Raw genomic sequence first — 27217 nt, 5'->3', positions numbered from 1 at the left:
CTGTGTTTGCAGCAGCACCTTCTCCACTCTGGAGCCTCATGGATGGTGGGGGAGAAAGGATGGGGAGTACAGCTTGGCTCAGCTTGTGGAATTGTGTGATTGCACAGCTCCAGGCAAATGCTGACACCAGGTTCCTTGGCAGATGTTCTGCTCCTGAGGTGCCTTGGGAGCTAAAGATCCTTCCCTGGCACTTCCTGCAGCCCTTGCTGGGCTGGTGGAGGTGGTGAGTAAAGGGGGAGAAGCTCAGTGAGTGTCAGTGATGTGTGCTAAGAAAAGGCTTCACCCACAGATACTCTGCTATGACATTCTGAGATCCCTACCCAAGGGATGGATGGCTGGCAGATGTGCAGGGGATGGGACCCCTTGGGTGTGTCAGCAGTGCCAGCCTGGCACAGGGCATGCGGGCATCTGCTCTGCTTTTGGCATCTTTAAAAAACAAACCCAGTTGCTGGCTGAGAAGGGGAGAATTGTGGATTGCTGTTTTCCATCAGCACTTGGCTGCCTGGGCTCTGTGCTGTGGCGAGGGTGAGCATGTGTGAGATAACCTGCTGCAGTTCTGGAGAATGCGCCAGAGCATTGTTAACATCAGCCAGATTCCTCTGTGGTGGCTCTGTGGTGCAGTCTGGAAAAAAGGTTAAATTGGGCAGTCATTTTTGCAGTTCTGGAGAAAGTCCAGTATCACTCAGTTAACTTTTGCAGAGCCATTTCCTGTAGGTTTTGTTAGAGAAAAGCAAGGTTATGTGTTTCCAGTTGCAGTAGAGTTATTTTCCCCTATAAAACTCACTGCAATTTATTTTTACACAATTTTGATTGCTTTGCAAAGACTTGGAGGGTTTGGAAGATCTTGAAAGTTGTTGTTTTTTATTTCATACCTCACTTGCTGTGACAAATTGAGGAAAATGTGTTTTTTTAATGTGGCATTGCTGAAGTCTGGCCAGGCTGGGAGTGTGCACAGCCTGTGCTCCCACGCTGATGTCTGACCCAGGGTCTGCTCCTGGCAATGCCCAGTTTTGGGAAGCACTGAGGGAGTTTTTCTCCTTCAGGCAGGTCACAGCTGGCAGTGGCAGCACAGATGTGGTGATGAATTGCACAGGAGTTCCTTCCTCTGGTTTTTCAGCTATGGAGATGCTGTCACCCTCTGGCTCCTTGGCTTGCCCCCTTCCATCCCTCCATATCTCCTCTTGGAGGGTGCTTTGGCTTCTCCATCATGGTTCATCTCAGGATTCCTTCATCTTTTCATGTGAATTGCTGCATTTCTTTTTCCCATTGCTTGTGACGGTGTTCACAGGGGTCTTAGGATGAGGGAAGAGATGGGGATCTGACTCCATATTTCAGAAGGCTTGATTTATTATTTTATGATATATTACATTAAAACTATACTAAAAGAATAGAAGAAAGGATTTCCTCAGAAGGCTAGCTAAGAATAGAAAGAATGATAACAAAGGCTCTGTCTCAGACTTTCTCACAGCCAGCTGACTGTGATTGGCCATTAATTAGAAATAACCAACATGAGCCAATCACAGATGCACCTGTTGCATTCCACAGCAGCAGATAACCATTGTTTACATTTTGTCCTTAAGGCCTCTCAGCTTCTCAGGAGGAAAAATCCTAAGGAAAGGATTTTCATGAAAAGATGTCTGTGACAATTGCTGTCTGTGCTTAGAGCAGCAGTGCTTCCCACAAGCCCTAACTAATTCTTTCTCTGATTTCCTTGAAATGGTGACATTTATTATTTTCACAGAGATCAGTCTGTCTCCTCTCAAAAGGACATGGTTTGAATTCTCCAAGCAGTGAGTGCACCTGTGTCCCTCACTGTGCAGGAACAAACCTTGGGGCACCTTCTGCATTCACATTTCCCAGCTAATCCCATTTTGGAGCAGGGCTTGGTGTGAAGCCAGGGAGCCCTTGGCCCTGTGAGAGCTGCAGGTTGTGCAGTGAATGGTGAGCCCCTGGCACGGTGCCTGGGCTCACAAGGACCACTCCTAAGAGGGAAGGGGTATTTCTGTTCCTGGCCAAATTGCACTGTTAGCTTTTCTATTTTCAGGGCAGCCAGGTGGCCACCCACATGGAGTTTCATTATGAGAGTTTTAAAAGAAATATTTTGAGAGGCCATTAGGTAAGTTTGAGATGGCATCTACTTAGGGTTATGCCTGAGTGAGGTGGGCTCAAAGCAACAGGGAAGGACCTGGCTGCCTTTAAACATCTTCCTGCAGAATTTGTTGCTTGAATGCAGCATCCCTTCAGAGGAAGGATTCCCTGTCCTTGGAGCTGGGACTGAAGCTCCTGTGACAAATGCACATCCCCTGGTGAGCAGAAACTAAGGTAGTTATAACAAAAAATCTTATCTGAAATGCCAAGAGGAGTAGAATGATTCCAGTAATAATAGTTAAAAGATGAAAAAATTAGTTTATCCAAGTACCTTCTGAATCCAGCAATTTTGCAGGGAGAGTAGGTTCTTTGTTTCCCATGGCAAAAGAACTGGGAAATGTTCCCCTCCCATCTGCAATGTGGAAAGGATAAAAATCTATAGAAGGGAAAGTTTGTTCTTTGACTGAACCTTAAACATCTACATTCCCTTTGAATTAGCTGTGATGCCTTTAGCTGAGAAACTCTGCAAATCCGAGGGAGTTCATTGAATAATAAATCAAGGCATCCATCCAGCAAAGGACATCAGGGCCCTTTGAAGTAGATGAAAAAATACCTTTATGATCTGAGAGAGAGCTTTGGTGCCTGACTGATGCTGATGCAGGGTTCAAACCCAGCTGCAGTGGCCCCCAACAGAGGTGGGGAGCAGGAGCAAACGTGGGCTCAGGAGCAGCTGCTTCCCCTTGGCTCTGCTGCAGCCCCATTTGCCCAGAATCCTGAAAGTTTGAGAGATCCAAAAAGCAAAAAACTGCAGCCAGTGGAAATAAGGACTGACTTTTAATGCTGCAAAGTTCTGAGATATCAGACTTGGGGAAGAACAAGCTCATTTGAAGGACTTTCTAAAATTTAATTGCCTATAACATTTTCTTCTTCTGAGATTTTCTGTAGTCTGAGTTGCACTAATAGAGAAACCTGGCTTTGTAAGTGGAAGGAGCTGAAAAACAGCACCAATAAAAGCTGTAAAGCTCTCAAAGATTTTTAAAATAGTGCTTCTGTAAAAGATGTGACATTATATGCCGGGGCAGAGTGCAATAAAGATATTTTAGTAGCACTCTTCACAACTCAGTTGTAAGCTGTACAGCTGTCCCAAACTCCCCTGATAAAGCTTTTCTAGCTGTGTAATCACTGTAATTGTATTGCCTCATGCATACATGCATGTGTTTGTGTTTGCATGAAGGTCATGTACATGTGTAAGTTATTTAAGCATGAATGCACACATGTGAGATTCTGCTGTATGTAAGGAATGTTAAGGCTGGCATGTAAAGCAGCAGTAGGTTCAATTGTTCCCTCAATTATTTTATGGCATTCCTTGGGCAGAGACTTGAGCTTCAGCTCCATCTACTTTGACATTGCTGCTGTCCCAGGGGCAAAAACCAATACAGGTGTTATGCCAAAAAGTCTGAGTGATTATTCTGACAGCTGACCCTGATGCTAACATGGAGGTAGGAAAGTGCTTTTTATAGAGCACACTCTCACACACAGTTATACACTCACTCACACTTCTATTTCTCTTGATCTGAGTGGAAATGGCTTGTTTTAAACGCAGTTTTTCCATCTTGAAGGTCAATTAAACCAAGTTGGAGTTCAAATAGAAGGGACAGAACATTTGCTTCTTGGTGTATCTATTTCTGTAATGTTATCAGTGCATGTGGTTTTATTTCCAGCATTTTGTTCCCGGGGCTTCCTCTAAGGCTGAACAAATTGGATCAGTTGGATGTGGTACAGCTTCCAATTTGGGGTTAGAAATCCATTAAATTGCTTGGTGCTTTGTTGGCAGTATGAAAGTGCTTAGAGTGGAAGTGCATTACGATTGGACATTGATTACTCGAAAGGAAAGGGGATGGATGCTTGTGTAAACCATATACCTCCAGCCAGGATGGACAGCTTTGGGTTTTTTTTTAGCTTAAAATCCTCAGGTTTTGCCCTTAAAATGCTGTTCTTTATTACAGAGCAGAACTATTTTTAAACTGGGAATGGAGAGCTGTCTGCCATGTGTTCCTCACACCTCTGGGGGATTAGAGCTGGCCCTGCACCATGCAGTGCTGCCAGCCTCACACAGCCCTTGGGTAACTAGTCCTTGGGATATTTGGGGTTATATACATCATTCCTTTCCACACACTAAATGTTTGCATTTGGCCAAGCTCTCAGTTCCCGCCCGTGGCATTGGAAGGTGCCAGAAATGTCCTTGCTCTGGTTGGTTTCAAACTGAGCGAGTTTATGGTGGGGCACAGGGCTGTAATTCCACTTGGGCTGATCAGAGAGGGCTTTATTCCCTCTGTGCAGAGCTGCAGAGTCGCCTGGGTGTTGCGTGAGATCGGAGCCACTGCTGCAGAGCTGGCAGGGCTGGCCGTGCCTGTGTCCTGGCTGCTCCAGCTGGGTGGGCTGGGCTGGCTCTGCTCCATCAAACTCTGCAGCCCATCTGAGGAGGCACAGCTTCACCTCAGTCCATCTGCTGAGAGCTTTTTCCCTGGTGACAGCACAGCCATGCCCTGGGTGGCTGGGGAGTGAAACAGCCAGGTATTGTGGCCAGCCAGGGGGAGAACAGGACAGCAGTGCTTTTTTCTGGGAAAAACCTCTAAAAATACTTGGGTACCATCACTGTGTGAGAGCAGGAGGTGATGCAGCCCCTCAGGATGGGTGGAAAGCAGCATCAAGTGCAGGAGAAGCTGGAGCAAGCCTGGAGTGAGCCCCCATACCTGGGCTGCAGGAAAAATCTGCACATTGCTTTTTTAAAAACTTTTTTTCCCCCTACTCTTTTCCTGACTAGTTTTAACCAATGCAGTCTTCCTGACTAGTTTTAAACCAGATATTCCTTGGTGCCACTTCTCAACAAGCATGTTTTGGGGGCAGATCAGTCCTCGCTGATTAACTGTTAATAAGTGCCAGGAGAGAGTGGCTGAGCAAACACAGTGGGAGAGGTTTGTGTGCCCTGTCCCCACCATTAATGATCGACTGGGCAGGGCCATGCCAGTGCTGTCACTGGGCCAGCCATGGCCAACTCTCACTCAGGGTGGGCTCTGCAAAGGGGTAATGCCAGCTCTGTGCTGAAATTTCATCCTCAGGGCTTGGGGATCCCCCATCCTGTGTGCAGTAATGCAGACATGGTGCTGCTGGGTAGTGGTTGATAGTGGGAACCTGTTGTGCCAGGTTGTGCATTTACTAAATTAATATTTCTGATTAAAAAGTGGTGTTGGAGTAGTGGAAAAAATATCATTTTGGGTGGTTAAGATCTCTGAGCTTACCAGGAACACTTGCAGATAGGATTGGAACCATTTGAATCCCCAAAGAGAGCAGAGCACGTTACAATTCTGTGTTCTTTGAGAAAACTTGAAATATGATTATTCGGTATTACTGAATGGTTGACCTTAGAAGTTTTCTAAAATCATGGAAATCTTGAACAATGTTTGAGGAATTTCTGAATTATTTCTCTCTTCTCTCTGCACTCACTTTCTAACCCCCAGCTGGATTTTGCAAAGTCATGTGGTGGGAGGGTTTGATTGCCAGCAGTCCAACATGCTGCTGTGGGTCTTCCCAAACATCTGAAAAAGCCAAAGGTTTGACATGGTTTATCTGCTGTGAGTACTTGTGAAGAATTGCACAACTTTCAGAAGAAAATATTTGCTTTGCAAAAGGAGCCATTTTTGAAACTGTAAATAGCACTTAATGCTGATTTATCAATGCAGCTTGTTATTGTTAATGGAGGCTGAGCAGTTCTAGGATAGATATGTATAGTAAATCACATAGTTATTAATCCTCAATAAATTGGTTTAATATGTTGAATACACAGTGGGGAGCCTTAATTGAAAATGTTAGTAAAGAAGTCATGGCCTTTATTGATTTACCAAAGAAAAACAGCAGTGATGGAAGCAGAAGCAACTTGTTTGGTAAGTATTTTGTTTGAGCTGGGCTATCCAGCCATTGCTCCAGTGGTTCAAGAGACTGCTTTGCTTTGTGGGTGCAAAATCACCAAGAAAGAAATTTACTATCAAATTAGAGAAATGTGAGTTTGGTCATATACAATCAAGCAACCAACTTGCAGGCTTTTGGTTTTAGGGCTATGTCTTTCTCATGGCAGTAGTTGGCACTTTAATCAAAGCAATAAACCCAGAACAAACCCTCTAAGGTGTCAGGGCAGATGATGGGTGGAGTTTTATTTGTGGGTTAAAAAACCCTCCACATCCTGCTTTTCCTTCCAACTGCTTACCTGTCACAGGTGGCAAAGCAGGATTGCTTTACTTGAAATTAAATACAGTTATTCTTATTTAGATGCTCATTCCCCCTTTGAAACGTGTATTTGGAGCTGATGCCTCAGTGTGTTTTGGAGAGGATTGTTCTCATTCAGGTAGTGCAGCTTAATAGAAGAGGCAAATACAGAAAGATTGCTGCAATTAAATCCTGCTTGCTCTGAGCCCTGCAGCATCTCCTGCACACAAAGCTGCCTTGGGCTGGGGCAGAGGAGCCTGTGGCCCCAGCAGGAGGGTGAGCAGCCTCAGGGGCTGCAGGCTGTCTGCCTGTGGCTGCTGCTCTTCCCAGAAGCAGAAAAAGCATTGTGGAACACCTTGTGATTCCTGCTTGCTTTGCCCTGTGTTGGTTTGAGTCCCTGAGCTGCTGGGAAGGGCTGTCCATGTGCCCAGGGAACAGAGGGGCCTGAGGGGATCTCATGCATGACTTTGAAATCACTTCACTTCTTGAAACCTCACTTCACTTTTTTTTGAACAATTGGAACAGTGGTTTTGAAGCAGTTGGAATACTGAGAGCTTGTTGAGTGGGCCAGGATGAAGCTCTGGTGAAATGAGTATCCTCATGTCCCTTCTGATGGTGCAGAGCCACAGCATGAGGTCCATGAGCACCTGAGTTACCCAGGTGGTTTCTACATGTGTTATGGAGTATTGCCATATATGTGTGGTAATGTAGATTAAATTGCATCTAAGCCTTCTGTCTTAAGAAATAAAATAGGGAGGAGATGATCTTTCAAGAAAAGAGAAAAAAGCAGATAAGAACTCCACTTGAGTTTTGCTAAGGTTATTAAAATAGGAGGAAATGGGATCCTAGGTTTTGTCAAAACACATTTGTGTAAGCCAAACAGGATCTGAAATAACCTACTGAAAGAGACAAATAAGCCTGTAAAAATCCTTGGTGTGGGAGATGTGGAAGCCTCAGCAGCCTTGCAGTGCTCCTGCAGAGGATTCCTGCCTTTCCTCAGCCCTGAGAGTGTGCCTGCTCATCCTGTGCTGCCTCTTGGAGGCTGGCAGTCCACATTGGCAGAGATATTCACATTTACAGCCCTGTGTGATCTCTGTGCACCCCAAGCTGTGAGTGCAGAGTGGCAGAGCAGGAGGAAGGGCCAAGGCTGACATTGTGTCCCTGAAAGTCACTTGAAGGTAAGATCATTCCCAAACCATTTTCCTCAAACCATACCAACCACATGCTAAATTCAGTTGTAGTCTGGCACAATACCTCTCAGTGATGTGGTTTTAATTAGTGTTCTTTGCGTTAATGGCTGTATCTGCATGGTATCAGTTCTTTGGGGATCATGCTACAGGAATTTCCTTTAGCCTGTATCACTGGTCATGACTGAGAGTGATTCATGGTGCAGTTTTCTTGGTGTCTGGATGACCTCTCAGAGTTTGTCTTCACTGTCAAATTAGCTCATATTATGGCTTGAGGGCTGCCCTTAGGTTGACTCCCCCCTGCACATAAAGCCCCTTATATGAGCAGGCTGTTAACCCAAGCCAGTGTGATGCTGCAGCTAATTTGAACAAGGACATAAGTAAAGCCTGACTGAGCACATCATCTGAGCCACCAACAGAACCCCTCATTGTGGGGCACAGCTTCACCCAGGTGGGTGCTGTGTCCTGCAGAGCCCCCTTCTCTCCAAAAGCACTTTGAGCAGCAATCCGGGGCATCCACCTTGTTTTGGTGCTCTTACCTCCTTCTAGGAGGTGGCTCTTTGCCATGCTTGGTGTGGGCCATTTCTGGGCTGCATTTCAGAGTCTCTTTAAGCTGGATGCTTTGCACTTATAGGCAGCACCCAGGGTACCCTGTAACAGAAATTACAGGGGGCTTCGCTTGGGGCACAGTGGCTGAAAAGCTGCCTGGTGAAAAACGACCAGGAGGTGCTGGTTGAACTGTCTGAACATGAGCTAGTGAATGCCAGGTGACCAGGGAGGCCAGCGGCACCCAGCAATAGTGTGGCCAGCAGGACAGGGCCAGTGATCACCTTCAGCACTGGCCTTGCATTGAATGCTGGGCTCAGTTCTGGGCCCCTCAGTACAGGAGCACAGTGAGGTGCTGCAGCATGTCCAGAGGAAGGGGCTGGAGCACAGCTCTCATGAGAAGAGGCTGCAGTGGCTGTTTGGCTGCTCTTGCCTCATGGGAGTAGACTTTGCACCTGTCCTGTGCACAGGAATTAAAAATGGACTAAAGCTCCTTCTTTCTGTCCTTTTTGTCCATACAACCACCTGAATCCATGCAATCTGATGGATTTGTGCTTCAGCATTAATGCTCCCCTGTCACTGCTTACAAGGACACTGCCATCTCCCTGGCACCTCACAGGCTTGTTTAAAAGAGACATCTGAGTGTGCTTTCTTCTTGCACAGCTGTACCCTTGTAGCATGGGCAGTGTGCTCCCTCTCTGGCTCCCCTGGCCCCCATCCCCAAGCTGATTCAGCTGCAGCCATGCTTTTCATACCCACTCAAGTGTGCATGGGGCCTCCATTCCAGGGCTGTAAAGCCATCTACAAACATGTGGGAAGAGGATGGTGCCTATTCAGGGAGCTGCAGACTAGGCAGCTATCTTTCGACAGATGAGCCAGAGGAATTTCTACTGCAGGGCTCAATTGTTCTGGGCCCTCAGCTCCCTTTTGTGCAGGAGCAATGAAAAGTTGTGTTATGACAACGGTTGACAAAGTGTTTAATGAAAGCCACAGTTGGCAGTGACAGAATTTCAAGCTATCCTCCTTTTCTTCAATGCCTGTCATCAAAAGGTGCAGAAACGCTTTTGACATAATCTTCTGCACTGACAGATAAATGGTTTTGATGTGAGGGTTGGAAACTTTCACCTTGCAGAACAGAATTCAGCCATCATCGTGGTGGACAGAGACCAGGAGCTGTGTATGTCTCTGTTCCTTTGTCTGGTTTTCAGCAGAGAGCTAGGTTGCTTTTCTCTGCACTGGTCAAGGTCCCAAAGCAGGGCCAAAACTTGGACATAAACTCCTGATCTGCCCTGCACCTGGCCTCTACAGGTCAAAGAACTGACTGATCCCTCTCACTGCAAGCAGGACTCTTTCTGTGACAGCACTGTTTCTTTTGGGAGGTTAACAAGACTTCAGTCTCTGCAGAGTTCAGTGATAATGCCACTTTCATAATGCCAGCTGAAGGCAAACACTGCTTTCTTATTTAGAGACTAGAATAACTGAAAAGACAGACCAGGGCCCTTCCCATATTGATTTTACAGGCTCTCAGTTCCTGATCACAGGCATCTTAGTGACAGGAGGGGAAAACCCTTCATTGTTGGATTAGCCAGTACAAGGAAGACTTAAATGGATAAATAATATGCAGAACACTTTTCATGCCAGTAAATCAGAATAAAGTTTAAAAACATTTACCAGCTTTTCCTTTTCAATAGAAGCTGATATGAAAAAAACAATCTGAATGTTAGGGGCTGCTCAGGTTGGTTGTTCTGTTTTTTCTCCTCTGCCAGCTGTAGAAAAGTAAGCTTTGTAGGATGCTTCCCTCAACTCACAGCTCAGGCTCTTGAATTTATATACTTGACTTTTGTTTTCTTTCCACAGTTGTCTTAGAGGGATCAAAATATCCTTCCATGAGTAATTCAACATACCCATGCAGAGGAGCAGGGCACTGAGCAGTTTGTGGGCAGCCCCACTTTTGGGTCAGCTAACATCACCTGTAGGTGCCAGGAAATGGGCAGAACATGCACCAAAGCCATGGGGTCTTAGAGCTGGCATAAAACACTGCAGATGCTGCTTTATAAACTGGCTTTGAAGTGATGTTCAGGGTGAGAGATACCTCAGAGGGCTGGGCAAGTGCTGGTTTGGGAAAGGACGGGGTTTTGGTGTTGGGAGCTGATGCCTCTCTTTCTTTGAGGGAGACATTTTGGAAAACTGATGGCAGAAACATTTGTTTGGTGATTGGGCAATTTTGGCATCATCCCAAGGGCTCCTCAAGAAGAAATGCATTCTGTGCTGCAGAGGAACAGCAAATGTGCCAGCTTGCAGTGGTGGGACAGCTGTGCCCTGGGCTTGGCATCTCCATCAGCCTGCACTGCTGGTCTGCTCAGCTCAGAGAGGCCAGCCTGGTGGGGACATTAAAATCCTGCAGTGCTTCATTCACTGCTGGACACTTAGGACCCACATTTAGGGGTGGGAGAGCATCCTGTGCACCCATGACCTCAAGTTTTGAGCTCCCTTCTTTATTTGCATTACTGGAGCCCAACCAAGACTGAGGCCTCATTTCATCAGCATCAGGCAAAGCAAGACAATACCTATCTCAATTTTATTTACAGTCTAAATAGACAAGACAGACAAAGGGTGGCTGTGGAAACAAAAGCTCTGGAGAGGTGATGTGACATGACCGGGTCACACAGCAGGAGATGAAGAGAGCCAGGAACAGACAGAGGTTTCTTGACTCCCAGTCCCAGTGATCTGTCTATTGAAACATGTTAATTCTTTCTCTCACTTCAATGCTGTGACTGGCATGCCACACACTGCCTAGTGAGGGGATCAGAGTTCTGGGAAGCACATCCTTTGATTGCTAATGCTTCAGGCTAGAAATTCTTGGATATTTAATATAAGTTAAAATACAGCTAGTGCCAGATACTCAGTAAGCTTTATTTTGGCATATCTATGTAATTTCAAGTCTCTTGTTTGTTTTGTACTGACTCTATTTCTAGCTTTCATTTCCCCACTGATTTTTGAGCAGTGTAGTGTACATTTAGTGAGGATATTTGGTGGTTGGGGTGAGTAGTGTGGGGGGAACTGAAGACTTTGGTGTTCAAGAGGATGGAGTTCACCTGCATTTCTGCAGCAGATATTGGAAAGTCTTTCTGTTGCTGGTGCAGCAAAATCTCTCTGTGCTATCTGAAGAATCAGCTACTTGATGTTCAAATGTCCTGCATGGCAGCAGCAATAATCAGAAAATCACTTTGCGTGATGTTAAACTATGGCCATGAAATCCTTTAATTTATGAATATCTTTGTTTTTCACTTGTGAACTTTGGAGGTTCCTGTCAGCATCACTCAGTGCTTGAGCACAGACTAAACCAGGGACCTGGTCCCTCTGGCAAGTGCAGGGAGGATCAGTTCTGGTGCATGTGTTCTTGTTTCTTGCTTCATAAAACAGCCCCTTAGCCTATTGCAGAGGAATGTGTTGAGGAGAAATACATTACTTGAAAAATGTGAAGTTTGGCTGCAGTAAAAGGCACAGAAATACATGAAAACAGATGGATTCATGCACCATCATGTCTGGCTGTATTTCCCCCTTTTAGTTTGTCACTTGTGTTTCTGTGTTGACTTTATTGTGCTGAGCCTGTAGGAGGTTACCTGTTGTATTTTTCTTTTTGCCTGTAGATCAGGCAGGGGCAAGCTTCAGCATGATCTTACTGTGTGGTTAAAAAAAAAAAAGTAGTAACGTAATCTGTGGGCAAATTGCACTTTAATTCGTAATTGTGCTATGAATATGGACTTGGCTTTCAAACACACTCTGAGTTTAAACTGCAGTTTGACTTTTATTTAGATAAATGCCTTTGAGTTCATAGTGAAATGGATATCTGCTGTAGCCTGGTATTGATTTAAAGGTCTCTTGAGTGTTTTAAAAGACGGTAGGGGCTTACAGGACAGCATATTTTAAACTGAGATGCTTGGTTAGGTTTTACACTCCTCTATAACTTCAGCTCTAGGCTCTGTTAAGAGCCAGCTTGTGTTGCTGATTGTGGAGCATTCTTCCACAGCAGGTATTGGCAAAAAAAATGGAACATTTTGGGCAAGATGCAAGGAGCTGAAATGATGGGGAATAGTGTGATGTGAGAGCCATCAAATGATTCCCTGGTGCAGGGGAACGCTTTGAGGACTTCCCATAAATGCATTACAAGAGGGCAGGTGATCAATATCTGCTTTTTAGCTTGAAAGAGGTGTTTATCACTTCCTGCAAAGTTGGTAAGCTTTGTAGTCTTTCAAGTCTTGGTGTTTGCAAGGCTGCTGTGAGCCTGGATTTCTCTGTGCATTGCCACAGAGTGCAGTGTGTCAGTGTGAGCACTTCAGGAGAGATTTTCCATCAGTGCTCTTCTGGCAGCTGCCTTTTCTTTGTGGGTGCCTCAGTGACTTAGACCCAGTTTGGGTTCCAGACCTGCTTGCTTTCTGTGGGCACAGTTTTAAAGCAACAAAAATCCCAAACCAGGGAAGATTGGCCAGTTTTCTAGTCAGACTGGCTTGGTGGTTTGAATAAGCAGCTCAACGTTTGAGGGTTTATCTAAAATCAAGCCGTGAATCTTTTGGGCTGTGTTCAGAGGTGCAGTAAGAGGGTGTAACCTCCCTGCAGAGGAGGCAGGAGGGCTGAATTTTACCCAGGGTAATATCCGAGAGCAGGGTGTGGAGCAAAATAAAATTAAAGAAGTCCCCCTCACAATTTCCTTACAATTTACTGTGGTTGCTGTTCTGCTGCCACCCATCAATTTGCCTCCTCCCTCTTTAGATTACACTCTCACAGAAACATGCCAGCACTGCATACAGAAGGATAATTAAAGCACTTGTTACTTTTTGCATCATTAGTCACTTGGTCTTAATTGATCTGGTTAGTCCTGGCTGCAGGTTTGACCTGTCCTGTGTGGAGTGCTGAGAGTGCATATCTTGGAGGGAAGGCTCTGCTCTTGCACTGTGTGATGCTACAGCAGAGCATGGCAAAGCTTTTGCTTGTGGTTTCTGCATTTGGCACTTAATTTGCATTATTTTGCCTGTTTGCTGTCCCTAGCAATTGCTGCAGTGTGTTCCTTCCTGCAGCATGTTGAGCTGTGGATGTGTTTTCAGTCAGGGATGTCCTGTGAGGCAGATCTGCTCTCCCACCAGGCTGCACAGCCCATTTGTCAGCCATCAGTGCTCGAATATGATTTAGGTTTAGGCTGTTGGATAGTTGGAAAGTGTTGGCTGGGATTGTTGAGGACCAAAATGTGTTCTACTGTGTGGCTTAAAAGCTGTATTCACTGATTAAAAAAATAGTGACAGGCTAATTATATCATCTTGTTAGAAAATATAGAATATATTTTATGTTTACACATAGCAAGTGTACATATGCGTATTTTGTGCGTAACACACTGTGGTATAAAAAATACCTGTGTGAATATAGCTATAAAATATTTAGTGGAAGGTTTGTTGATTGTTTAAGTTCTGACTTTAATTTGTCAGGAAACATCCTATTCGTCTGTGATTAGTTTTGTGGTTGGAAATAATCAATAGTAGAATAATAAATGTAATTGTGTAATATGAAGACAAATTAAAACCACACTAATCTAATGCAAAAGAGGAAGAAGCTTGGGGAGAGCTAGATAAGATTTTTGTCATGGAGCTAAACTCACTTGTGTATCCAGCAGAAAAGTGCTGCACTCCTGTTAAAGTTCTCTTTAAAAAAAAAACTCCAAAACCCAAACCCTCCTAGTGTAACCCAGAATAATTTAGATGATTGTTTTGCTGAGCAGGGTGACTGCATTTTGCTGATCCCTCTGTCTTTTATTTTAACAGAAACCTGAGCTACAACAAGTTGGCAGAGATTGATCCTTCTGTCTTTGCAGAGCTGTCGAACCTGCAGGAGGTGTAAGTATTCCTTCAAAGGCTTTAATTGTGTTTTGCCAGGGCTACTTGTGGGCTGTGAGGAAATTATATCTAGTTTCCTAAGACAGTACCTTCCTTTAGCTAAGTTGAATGAGCAGGTCTGACTTGGTGTGGAGGTTTTTCTTCCCCTCTATATTGTATCTGGGCTGCTCTTTTTTAAACTAATCAATGGGCAGAACACAACATTCCAATTAAAACAGCAGAGCTGTTATTGGAAATCATTGGAATTTGCCTCCCTGGGTGTTGTGCAATGCTTGGAGGCAGCAGTTGAGCACTCCTGAGCACACTCACACAGCTCCTTGCTGAAAGCACAACCCTGAAGCAAAGCACAGCAGCCTGGATTGTGACACCTGATGCCAACTTAGCCCAAATCTCCCAGGAAACAAAGGTGTAGTGTAGTGGATAACAAAGCACTTAACTGTGCCTCCTCCTCTCTCAGACATTTGTGCTCCTTTTGGAACCAGAACAAGCTCTGCTGGAGGTGTTGCTAGAAGAGGCTAAACCAGCAGAGCTGTCCCCTGCCCTGGTGAGGAACAGAGGAGCTGCTGAAGGTCTGAGTGGCTGTGCCAGCCCCTCCTTGCTGTAAAACAAACCCATTTCAGGGAATGCAGGTTTTCCAAGCTCCTGAGAAGGCTGAGCAGTTTCACTCAGAGAGGGGCTGCACTGTCAGCCCTTCACAGGGGTGCCTGGAGTTCTGATTTTGGGGTTTAAAACCAAAAGTGCCTGAGATGGCAGGCTGAGGTAATGAGCTGTGTTTGCCTGGTGAATCGCTGGCATGTTTGAGGTTTGGGCTCTGTTTGAAGAGCTACTGCTGCCTCATGGGAAACTGAAAAAACATTTCCTTTCAGAAACAATACTGTGCTCTGTCAAGCATTTGCTCTTGTCCTCTGTCTGTTTTCATTAAGTGTTGACTCTGGGACTCGTGGAGGGGCCAGATCCTGTGATTCTTAAATAGGCAAAAAGTGGAATTCTCCCTGGCTGATGGCTGCTGGATTGGACTGTGGAGATTCATGCAGCATCTCTCTCCTGGCCTCCTGTTTGCATGAATAGTAGGGGCTTGCTGGGAATCATGAGTAAGTGAGGAATGGATATCAGGAGTGACTGCGCTGCTCTGAAATCAGCTCTGCACAATCTTTAGAGAGAAAGTGATGTGGGTCAGCAGAACACTGCCTGCAGGATCTGTTTTCTCAACTTCTCTTTTCACTGTGAAAAGCCTTAAATTGCTCTGTGCTTAAAGGAGAGAATTGCAGCCCTGATTTATAATTATCCTGACATGACTGTGGCTTAGCAATAGCTTTTATTCATGGAAGTGCCTGAAGGTGTGTGACTTCAGGGAGCACAGGGTGGGAAATTGGGAAATGTGTGTGGCTTTTGATTCCCCAGGTAGGGAATTCCCTTGAGCAAAGTGCTGTGCACGTGTGTAGAGCAGTGAACAGTTCCCTGCTGTAAAAAGGTGTCAGGGTTTCTGGGGAGATAAGTAATGCAGCCACAGTGTAATGGGTAGATAAGAGCTGCTAGCTGTGTCAGAAAGGGTTAGGGAATGGGGAGAGAGCAGAAGAGTGAGTAGGAGGGAAAGGGAGCAGTCAGAAATGGGAGACTGGAGGGGAGTCAGAGGTCTGGAGCAGAGCCTGGAAGGCAGTCTGAGGGAGAAGCTCTATTAAAAGCCCTATCTACTAATCTTGGTTGCTTTTGAATAACAGCTAAACCACAGACCACTGAAATAAACTTCATTTCACAAGGAGAACCACATCTCTATTGCCAGAGCATCTTCTCTCTGAGTTTTGGTTTTTTTTTTTAAGCACTTGACAAACATTCATGAAATAAGCATCATGCTGTGGCATGTCTCGAGAGCAAGTCAGTGTTTCTCTGTGCATGCTGTGCTGGGCAAACCAAGGCACCCTCAGGGAAAGAGATTGCCCCAAATAATAGATGCATTGATAAGAGCAGAACCTCCCATGATGCTTCAAACGTGCTGTCTGTGGTTCCTGAGCATTGCACAAGGCTTAAAACTCTGTGTGTGTCTCTCCATGTGAATAATTACTGTGGTATATTTTGAAAACATTTTGTTTTCCTTGATTTAAAGAAAATATCTGCAGACCAAAATATTTAAATTTCATCCCTTATCTTCAATGCTGTGCTTTGCTTTCTGAGATTGTGATAAAGTCAGAGCAGAATTTACCCTACACTTCTCCCTCAGTTTAGGCAGTTGTTTGTGTGCTTTGTTTTGGGGGCCTTTATGAGAAGCTTTTAGAAAAGTTTTAAGTCTGTGTAGGATGAAATTTAGTGGCTCAAAGTGATCCCCCTTGCTCTGAAATAAGTGGTGGAAGCTCAGGGTAGGGGCTGGACTGGGACATTATTTTCCTTCAGGACACTTGATCTTTCATTCCCTTTGGTGCCTTCATGTGGTGACAATGCCCTGGTGTCCATCCATTCTCATTCCATGGATGGATGGATGGGGCTGCGGTGGGGTGGGCCCTGTGCTCCTTTCTGGCCTTTCCTCAGCTCATGTGGCTCATGGAATCCCCCAAACTGATGGTTTCATGGCTCTCAGGTTTTCCAGGCTCATTGGTAGCAAATAAAAGTAGTAACCAAGTTAAAATTCCTCTCCAAACAACTCACCTTTTCTTTTCTAAAGTGCCTTTCACTGAAAGCTCTGGAGAGCTGTGCTATTTTTGAGCAGGCTCCATTTCAGCTTGACACCAGCCTGGCAACTGGACTGTAAATATTTTATATGGGTGCCCCCCCCCCCCCCCCCCCCCCTCTGCCTCAGCATCCAGAGGGTTTGTGTTGTCAAAGGTGAGGGCTGGGGAAGGAGACTGAAAGTTTTTAAAGTTGTTGAGCCCAGCTGCTCTGTTTTGAGGGGGTTTTCCCCCCTCTTTTTTTTTTTTTCTTTTTATTTTTCAATTGCTTTACATAGGGAAAAAGAAAAGATGAGTGGGAAATCCCAGGCAAATACAGAGCTTGGCTGTCTCCTCTGTGTCAGCAAATGGTGCCTGTGAGCCAAGAGAGAAAATGAGGTGGGAGAAGCACTTCTGACTGATTCCTGCCATGGCAGGAGGCTGATATATGAATATCACACTTATGTCAGAGCAGGGTTTGACCAGTTGTTAGATGCTGCTTGGTGTCAGAGCTGCTTAACCAGAGCTGACCCAGGCTCCTTCTTCTCCTGAAGATGCTTAGTTAGATGCTAATGAAAACATGCTCAAATAAGCAATTTAATGCTCTTTCCAGCTTGCTCTGTACCTTTGGAAGCTCCAGACCATGTTGTAATATGAGCAACAGTGAGCTGTTAGTTGCAGAGTGGAGCTCCTTGCTGAATTGCAATGCATCTGGCTTTTTTCCCTTACATTTTAAGGCATGGGTATAATGTCAGAGGCAGAGGAAAGCTTTTATCCCAGCAGTGCTTGGAACTCCTCATGAAATCAAATATCTTGCCTCCTCTCAGAGGAGCCAGAAGGGAAGTTCTGGGATAAATGTGCCACTGCCCTCTCCCACCTGCCAAAAATAGTGTTAAAAGGAAAGAAGAGGGGAAAAAAACCCAACATAATTTAAGATTGCCCCTACTCATGCCTGTGGCTTAGCAACTCTGGGCTGTGCAGCTCTGGGATGCGGTGCTTTGCACCCAAATTGTGAACTTTTTGGGATTTTCTGCAAAAGGAGAGCACTTGGAAAGCCCAGAGTGACCAGGGGTGCTGTGGGGGTGCTGGGGAGCCTGCCCAGGGCCTGGCTGTGATCACTGCAGTGAGAGGGGGGAGAGGGTGAGAAGACTGAGAAATTAGGTAATTTTCAGGCAGCCAGACGAGCGACTGTTACAGTAATTAATTGACTAATTCACCGTACAAACAAGAGCTCTTTAAAGCAAGGAAGAGCCAGTCACATGGCAAGGATCTGCTTTCAGTCAGAAAAACACTTTAAAGCATTAGGCCCTGGCAGGGGATGTGTCTGTGCTGGTGCTGCCATTAACCAGGGGCTCTCTGTGCTCCCCAGATGCCTGGCCTGGTGATGTTTCTGTGCCTGGTGACATTTCTGGGCCTGGTGACATTTCTGTGGCCAGCACTGCTGCCTTTGTGGGGAAATCCCTCTGGGATTTCCAGAGCTGGGCCTGCTGTGGACAGGATGCCATCAGGTTGTGCCCCCAGGCCCTGACCTGGTGTGAGCATGGGAAGGGTTAAATTCCTGAGCCATGGCACAGGTGGCTTTAAGGTGCAAAATTCTCCTGTGTCAGGTTTGATTCTGGAAACACAGGCTAGAGGAGGGCTGTGCCACATTGCTTTCCTGCCTGGCACTTTGGGGAGTGGGTGGCAGGGAGGAAAGGCCTAAAGATCAAGGTGTGGCCATCAGAGGGCCAGAAAAACCCAGATGGAGGTTTCTGCCTCAGTGCCAGCCTCCCCTGCTCCTGTAGGCCTGGGCACATGCTGCTTGCCTTCAACCCTGGTTTCTGTTTCTTGCAGGAGGCTGGACCACAACGAGCTGAGTGCCATTCCCTCGCTGGGCTCTGCCGCTTCCAGCGTCCGTGCCCTGTACCTGTAAGTCATTGTCACCTCCTCTGCCTCTGGCTTTCTGTGGGGAGGGTTTAGCTGCCTCTGGGAGCTTCATGGGTGTCCCACTTGTTCCTGCTGATTTTAGGGTTTGGTTTTTGGCTTGTTAAGGAATTTAAGAATTAATTAACCTTAATTAAGAAACATCATGTGGAGTAGTGTGATTTGTGTGAGGTTTTGTGTTGTACATATGGTCAGTGGTAATTCAGGTCAGTAAATTCCACAGGTTGAATAAAACTTCATTTTTCTTATCTGCCTTTGGGTTTCAACCATTAGGTCATACCTGTGGTATTAAATTTTACATTTGCTTTATTGTTCTTTTTATTCCTGGGCCTGTTCTGATCATTTTTTCTTTCCTCTTAAAGCCAGAGAGTATTCATATCTTAATCTTTTAGGGAACTCGTTCCAGACCTGTTTTTATGATTTCTTTCAACTTCTTTTTAACATTTTCTTTTGAGATTTCTTTTTCTCAGAAGAAATCATGCAGTGATTGCAAAGCATGATCTGCAGAAGGTTTGAAGTTCCTAACTTTGGTAGTTTAGATGGCCACAGAAGCATCAGACACCTGGGAGCCCTTGTGTATTGACCACCAAGGACATTGGTCCATGGTGCTGCTGAAGGGAATAAAATACTAAAACAGAAAACTATTTCGTATCTAAAGAGTGTGGATTTCTGAAATTAATTTTTGCATGTGTGTGCTTGTACTGTGCACTGAGAAGGAATTTTGCTGAGGTATGCATGATACCTCCCAGGTTCCTGGGAAGTGTTAATGGCTAACAGGGACTGGAGCAGTTCAAGTGGTGGCTTCCAGCCTGCATGGCCCTGTGCAGGTGTCTGTGTTCTCCACAGATTTGGTGCTTCTTGTGGTGGAAAATCATCTGTGACCACACCACCAGCTGATTGGCCTCTCTTGCTCTAAAGGCTCTGACTTTTTCTGAGGCAACCTTTATCTGCTGCCCTTCTGTGCAGCCACATTTGTGCTGTGCACCAGCCTTTGAAAAAGACCTCCAGAAATCTGATTTATGGATGGAAAGCTTGCACAGAATTTGCCATGCAGGGATATAGTTTGAGGCCCCCCAGATTGGCTTCTCTTTCTCATGAAGTCTATAAATGCTCTGAGTTCCACAAGCCCCTGTTGTTATTTTTTGCTATTAATTTCACCGTTGGCAAAGAACCAAATTGCAAGAGCTTTGGGTTTTTTATTCCTGAAATGAAATGAGCAGTTTGGAAAGGGGGAATAATGGCTTGTGGAAGGCAGTAGATTTACAGCTCCTCTGAAATTTCAGAGTGGTGCAGAAGGAAGGAGAAGCTACAAAGCCAAATGATAAAAGAATGGTATTCTGAACAAACCTGCTTACTATCACTTTCCAGAAATCTGAATTGCTCCCCTCAGCTGCTGCACATAAATAACTCTGATAGCAGGATTTGTAATACTGCTGTCATACTGCTGCAAGAAGGGTCTCTTTGTTCAGCTTGTATTAGAGAATGCCACATCTTTTCCCCCTTGCATTTCCTTTTAATTTTTATCAGAGATAAAAATAACCTGAATGATGTTTTAAAGGACCTGTTCCAATCAATATTGCTGAGTCATATTGGAATGATTTGCTGAGGAAGTGAAGTTTTCTCCATCTTTGGGAGTCTTTAATCAATTGCTTGGCTTCCTAAAAGATGGGCCTTTAGTTCAACCCTAGGTTAATGGGCTTGATAGGCAAATTGGTGGGTAAAATTTAGCCTTGTGTGATGTGAGGAATCAGATTATATGGTCTTACTGGTTTCTTCTGGCCTTCCAATCTGTGAAGTAATAATTGGGGAGGCTGCCAAACCAAACCCAGGGTGAAGACTCATAATGAAGACTTGTGTACTGAGAAACTGGTTTATGTTTAAGTGTATAGTGTTACAGTGTATTCTTAATGCTAAAGAAAAATAAATACATTTCCTTTTTGTTTTTTTCAGTGTTTAGAAATGTGTGAAGTGTGTTTACCTCACAAACCTCTGAAGTAGGTTTTGTATATTGCATGTGGTTAAGTATTTCCAAAGGACTGTTAATGTATTATAAAAGCAAGTCTTGTGTATTTGTCACTCAAAACATCCCTTCTGAATGAGTTATTTCATCTCCTACTCTTCCTAAACAGGAGAAAGCACTTTTTCTCATTTTGGGGCTGGGAGAAACAATACTGCCAAACTCAAATTTTCCATAAAGTTTGATGGTTGTGTGGGGTTTTTTTGGGTTTTGCCTTTTTTTTTTTTTTTTTTTTTTTTTAAATGAGCTCTGCTTTGCATTCCCTGTTTTTGGGTTTTCCATACCTGTCTCCATCACCCAAAACTTGCCTGACCCAACACGTGCGAGGACCAAAGGCCAGTTAAATATATATGTAAGCATGTGAGAATCTGCTGAAGAGAGAATTCTCAGAGCTTTCTGCAAGCCTTTGGATGTCCCAGGCTGCAGATGGATGCAGACATAACATATGTACCAAAAATGCTTTGTCCTGATACCCTGCCATGAAGTTTGGTTCAGTTCAGTTATTCCTCGAAGAATCGGTTTGTTTGCCTTGCATGTTGAAAATATTGCCAGAGTCGTTCATTTCAGCAAGAGCAAACATAAGGGACTTGATAAGGCTTTTAATAGAACAGAAGGGAAAAATAATCTATGTAGGGTTACCAAATAAAGACAGACATTAAATGCAAACATCTGTTAGTGCAAACAAAAGCCAGGAAATTCAGCTGGGAGGGGGAGAGACCGAGTCTGGATTCATTCCGAAATTACATCGGAATAGCTGAGAGGAGAACCTTGCCTGCAATTCCCACAGCATTTGTAATTTAGTTACAGTTCCTAGACTTGGACATTGGGGAGTTGATGGCAGGATGTTTTCACTGACATGCCCTTGGCTGAGGATTTCCCATCCCAGTGCAGCCACAGTGTGTTAACTCTGAAGGCTCTCGAGGAGACCCTGTTACCTGATCTGCTGGGGAGAGGGGTGATGGAAGAAACCATTTATTTGCAGAACTTAGTCTGTTTATAGCCAGCTTCCTCACTAACTTGCATGGAAGGACTCTTAGGCCTGCCAGGTTAAAGGAGCTGCAATCAACCCTGCACTGGTCTGTTGTTATGGGTTTCCTACAAACCCCTAAGCTCAGCCCTTACTCTAGGGTTTGTCTTCATTACTGCTGCATCTACCTGCATGTGAGTAACTGCATCCTGGAGGGGTTTTGGGGCATTTGGACAGATGATGGAGGTGGATCCTTGTCCTCTGCCCTGGCTCCAAGCCTGATTCAGTCAGCATCCTCTTCTTCTGCCACAGAATGTTGGGCAGCTGTAGGGCTCAGTGGAGAGTGCTAACCAGACAACACTCTGCCCCATCCTTAGCTGACTGGGAATTAAGGAAGTTAACAGATTAAACACTTAAAAATAACTTTCATTTCTTTCGCTGTAAGTCTTTTAAGCCTCCAGCCATTTAGGAACAAAGGGGACAGTGACCCACAGCAGTCAGCTGTGTGTTAGCAACAGGCAGAGCTGTTCGAGATGCTTTGGCCCCATCATCTTGCTCTGAATAAGCACAGATAACAAGGAAACTCAGAATAGGGATTTTTAGAGCAAAAGAGTGTGAAATAGGATTAGCTGATTCACAAGAAGATGCAGTGACACTGCAGTGTATTTACTAGGGAAAGCAAAATCAATAGGACTACTCTGCTGCCAAACTGAGCAGAAAAGTCTCTTGAAGAAAATCAATCTTCTTTACAGACTCATTAATGTAAAGATCAATTCACATTAAACTGTAATTAAACAGAGAGCTAAGGGGAGAAGGGTAAGTGATCTGCTGTGCCCCAGGCCAAATAGATCATGTAAAATTTGAAAACTAAATACTGGAGAATTGGAAACTGGGAGTGGCAGGGAACATGCTAGGGCTGCTTGGAAAAGGGCTGATGAGCTCAGATGGTTGGGGCAGCATGATCCTCATGGAAAGGAGGGTAGTCAGTGCTATTCCAGCTGGATGTCAGGTAAGACAGGTCAAAGACTTCAGCCAGTCTCTTCCATTTGGCTTGCATGGTTTCTTGTAGAGCTTTTCCTCTTAAGTGCTGGGAATTTCTTTATAATTCTGGTTAAATTAGCCACACTGTTAAGATTGTAATCCTTTTCTGTGATTTTCTTTGACTCTTATTAACCTTTGTACTGGATAAAAGTTGTCTGGTCTTGGAAGTCAATAATGTGGCAGAATCAGGATTGCACTATTGAGCTGTTGCCTCATTCCTCCACAATGAAGGCTTGGGAAAGCTGCTGTTATTGTAATGCTGTTTGCACTGCTTCACTTGTGGTGTCAGATGGGGTTTGCAGAGACTTTCTGAAAACCCATGTGGTCCATTAGGTTCTTTGAGCTGCTGTTTTGCTTTCATCCAAGACAAAGGTGTCTTGCTTTGTGAGCTGAAACAATGCAAGCAGCCTGTGCTCTGAGTGGGATCTCACAAACAGACCTTCTTTTCTGCAAAATTTCCTGGGAGCTGGGTTGGTGGGGTTGACATCTGTGAACATCTTTGCTTTTCAGGTTAAGGTGTTGCAGACTCTGTTGAGCATCAGGGCTGCAGCTGCAGCTCTGTCAGGGTGACCCTGTTAGAGGGAAGAGCTCAGAGCTGCTGCCATCTGTGCTGCTCCTAGAGCTCAGCTCAAGCCTGAGCTGGTCTCTACACGAGGTGTGAGCTCACTTTGTGTTCCTGGCTAGGTCAGAGTAAAAGGCTCTGTGTGGGCGGTGTTGAGAGCTGGGAAGTTTGGCTTGCAGGAGGAATGAGGTTTGAGCTCACAGACAGCACAGACACAGCCTTGGAGGCCATTTGTGGCCTGGGATCCTGCTGTGCTAATTGCTGTACAAACAGAACAACTGCCTTGACCCCCAAGGGGTTTAATCTGCAAGTCATCTTTGCTGGAGTTAAAAAGGGATGATCTAACAATTAGAAATAAGGAGAGTACTCTGTTAATTCCATCTGGGTCGAAGCAAGAGGCTTTGTGCTCGCAAGCACCAAATCCAGATGAGTCAGAGGCAGCGGGGTCTGCTCGGAGTCAGCAGCTCTGCCTGTGTGCAGGACGTGCCTTGGGCAGCTCACAAACCACACTGCCTTCCTCCCTTCCTCATTATTGGCCCAGGGAAAACTTTCTCTGGGAACTGAGGTGGTGTAGGTAGATAAGTGGGAGCAGATTCACCCCCAGCCCCTGCTTGCATCACCTCCATGGTGTAATGTCTGCAGGGGCCAGTTCTCCAGTGTTTGCTTAGGTAATTCCCCTTGGAGATGGAGAGAGCTGCTTTCTGAGAGTTTGGCTATACAGGGTATACTACTGAGCTTCTGGGTTTGGATGTGAAATACATTAATATGGAAAGGGAAAATGAAAAGAATGCTGACAGGCTGTTCAGTGTGCAGCAATGCACAGGCATAAGATACTCTGAAACTCACCTCTTAAGTTTGTTTTGCTCAGAGTTCATATTAAGGCTCTGGTGTGTAAAGTCTGCAAGTTTTTATAGCCAAAGACTGCAGGAGCCTTTCCCAGTGGATGAAACCCTCATTAATCATGTACTCCCAAGCACCAGAAGAGATGCTGTTTTGACTTTTCTTTTGGGCTGCTGGAACTGTTCTAATCATTTGCATGTTCTCTTTGAGCTTTTAGATATAGCATGAATGCATGGAAATAGCAAAGGGTCTGAGGCTATTCCAGGGAAATGAGTAATCATTTCTTCTGGAAAAGCAACAGCAGTAAAGCCCACAGTTATCAGACTCAACAAAAGAGCATCAGAAAGTAATCTGGGCACATACAGTGGAGTGTAAAAATTGGCCAGAGGATAAAGATAGTGAAAGTTGGTGGCAGCCCATGAAATACCAGTTACCCCTGGAGGCTGCTCTATTATGTATTTAATAACAAGCATTTTGTGCAGCCATGGCAGCTTCTTCTGTGAGCAGAGAATTGCTGTGAGCTAGGCCAGATCTGCTCTGGCATCTCTGTCCTGCTTTGCAGGCCATGCTGGGTTAATCTGTGTCTGGAGGGAAGAGAGGACACCAGTGGGACAGAGCACAAGGTTAGGGCTTGGAATACTGGAATAGGATCTTTTTGTGCATGACCACGTATTCATTGTGCCCTAAAGTATGTGTATACATCTCCAAGGGCAGGAGCATCTTTTATATACAATGCACAAAGTTTCCAAGTTTCCAAGTTCTGTCCCTCTGCAGATCAAGCCTAGATCAGTTGTTAGGGTCATCTGCAACCACGATATTTTGTTAAGGTCAGTATGAAAAATAGCTTCACATTTGAGCCTTAGAATAGCCCAAAATTGCTCCTATTAATATCTGTGGTGGATTGACTGTCTCATTTAATGGCATATGGCAAATAAAGCACACGTCTACAAAAGCAATTCCTTTGTTAGTCTTCACAGACCAAGCAGGTTTCAAATATAAATAACTTGCTGAGTTGAAAGTTGTTTTAGTTCATTGGAGTTTCCTGCCTAAAAACTGCTGGCAGTGGCAATTAAGTTTGCTCAGAGGTGAGTAGAAGTCAAGTTGAAGCTACAGTAAAAGCAAATTGAATTATTTTGGGGTAAAAGTCTCTCTCCATGTTCCTCTCTGAAAGCTTAGCCAATTCAGCTTTTTAACAAAATTGCACAATCTAAAGTGTGTTCCCACATCCCTACTGAGATTGAGCAGCCATTTATCCTGGTTGTAGACAGTGGTGCTTGTTCAGAGCATGAAATAAATCCCAGAGAGGAGTAAGAACAGGGCTGGGGTTAGAACTGTGGGATTTAAGTTGGGTGCCATAAAACACTGGCACTATTAGGAATAGTGTGGGGTGAAGAAAATGTTCACTTGAATGTGATACTCCTAAGAGATCACATTTGCTAAGAGATTAGCAAAAAAGTCTGCAGAAAGCTCATTTCTAACTGAATAAAAGCCAGCTATGGGCTGGATTTTCTCTTATTTTTAACCCATGTCAAATTCCCCAATTAATTGCAGAAGTGAACAATAGAGATCATGTCAATAGTGATTATCTTGCAACAGCAGCCCTGCTGGGGGTGTGCAGAGTGGAAAATGTGATTGCTGGTTAAGAGAGATGAGAGAGTGATCTGTCACACCTTCAGATGAAGTGATCACTTGAGAGGCCACGCTCCCTCAGGTTTGTGTGCATAACTCCTGCTTGTTAACAGGAATTCCACGTGAGTATTGATTGGGAATGAGTGGTTGGGTGAGTGCATGTTCTGCCTGTCAAACCATTTAATGTTCAATTGCACATCAGGGAAAATAGCAAAGGTAACTGGAAGATGAAACTGGAGTGCAGGGCTGAGTGAAAAGACAACTGTGTTAGTGGTCAGATCTGAGCAGATAAAATGAGTTGGGGAGAGGTAGAATTAAGAATTGTTGACAAAAGAAAGAATCTGTAAATTGCTCATGGATTTTAAACTTAAAAGTCATTTCCTGCCCAGTCCATGTACTGCAGATCACACACTCTGTGCTGACCAGGGTGGTGATTAGCATGAGCAATCAGGCCAAGGGATTGGATTTTCTGTAATCCCTCAGGTGCCCTGGAAAAGGAACACTTCTGGTGATTTTACCAAGATATTTTTGCCATCAAGGTTGTTTCCTTGAGAGAGCAGTCATCTTTTTCAAAATAGGAAGAACTGAAGATGTAAATGATATTACTATAGAAGCTTGAAGGACTTACTGGCTGAGTGGTGGTGATTGCTTGCACTTGATTTTATAAGATCTTTACCAGGGAAGCTTGAACAGCCTGTTTTACACCAGCCTGGCTTAGCACAGAGGCAGTTCTACTCTAAACCCCAAATTTCCTCTTCCCTGGATGTTTTGGCACCTTGTTTTGGGGTTTCCCAAAGCCACCCTTCCCCCTTGATGAGCTTCATTAGCAGCAGGGTCCTGTTCTTGTGAAGAGCAGCTCTTTTCTTTGCTAGCTTGACCACTGCTTTTCCACACTGGAGCTATTCCTTCTTGCAGGCAGAGCAGTGTGAGCCCAGCAGAGCTCAGTGAAGGCTGCCCAGAGGCAATCCCTGTTCCTGTGACCTTGCTGACAAGACAGATAAGCCCTTTCAACAGAGCACAAGTGTGTGTTATGCTGGAGCAGCCAGAACAGCCAGCCTATCTACATCTCTCAAGTGTTAACAGGAGTTTGACTGGCCAGTCAAAAAGGAGTTCCTTCAAATGCTGCCTTTTTCAAGAGGCAGGTCTTTTAGCAGCCACTGCTGCAAGTTCCATGAGGCTGAGAGTTTGATGGTGTGGAAGATGAATTCAAGTATGTTGTCCTTTCTTTACCTCCCTTATCATCACTGTAGCTAAATCCACCTGTTTTCATGGTGTTCATGCCAAAGGTGGGAAAAACCCCTGTGTCACATTGTGGCTTACACACAGTGCAGGCTATCAAGTCTGCTTGCAGTTAAAATTTGGATGAAAACTGCAGCATCATGGGCAGAGCCATTGCATTTGCTTTGCACTTGAATTGCTTCTCCCCTTGTGTTATTTTCCCCTCCTCGCTCCCGTGGAGAGACAAAAGCAAAACAAAACCACCCACAAAACACATGTGCTCTCTGGGCTGTGGTGGATCTTATTTACTTTGATCATCTATTACACAAAGAGAAACTAAAATCAGTATCAGGATTTAAGGATGAAAGTGCCTCCATGCCCTGTGCTTTTGGAGCTTCTTGACTTTCAAATGGAAATGCCA

At 44.9% G+C, this 27217-nt stretch overlaps 1 protein-coding gene across 1 annotated transcript in view; it reads left to right on the top strand.

Annotated features, from left to right (window-relative positions):
- The window catches only part of LRIG1 (leucine rich repeats and immunoglobulin like domains 1), a 93014-nt gene that overhangs the window by 21017 nt on the left and 44780 nt on the right, over positions 1–27217 (top strand). Inside the window, exons 2-3 of the mRNA XM_058812682.1 lie at positions 13892–13963; positions 18433–18507. Of these exons, the coding sequence (XP_058668665.1) occupies positions 13892–13963; positions 18433–18507 (147 nt within the window). The remainder of the gene's footprint in view (positions 1–13891; positions 13964–18432; positions 18508–27217) is intronic.

This window comes from Ammospiza caudacuta, chromosome 12, assembly GCF_027887145.1.
Source record: "Ammospiza caudacuta isolate bAmmCau1 chromosome 12, bAmmCau1.pri, whole genome shotgun sequence".
Taxonomy (NCBI): domain Eukaryota; kingdom Metazoa; phylum Chordata; class Aves; order Passeriformes; family Passerellidae; genus Ammospiza; species Ammospiza caudacuta.
The sequence above is the reverse complement of the archived record's forward strand: the minus strand, read 5'-3'. Positions and strand labels throughout refer to the sequence as shown.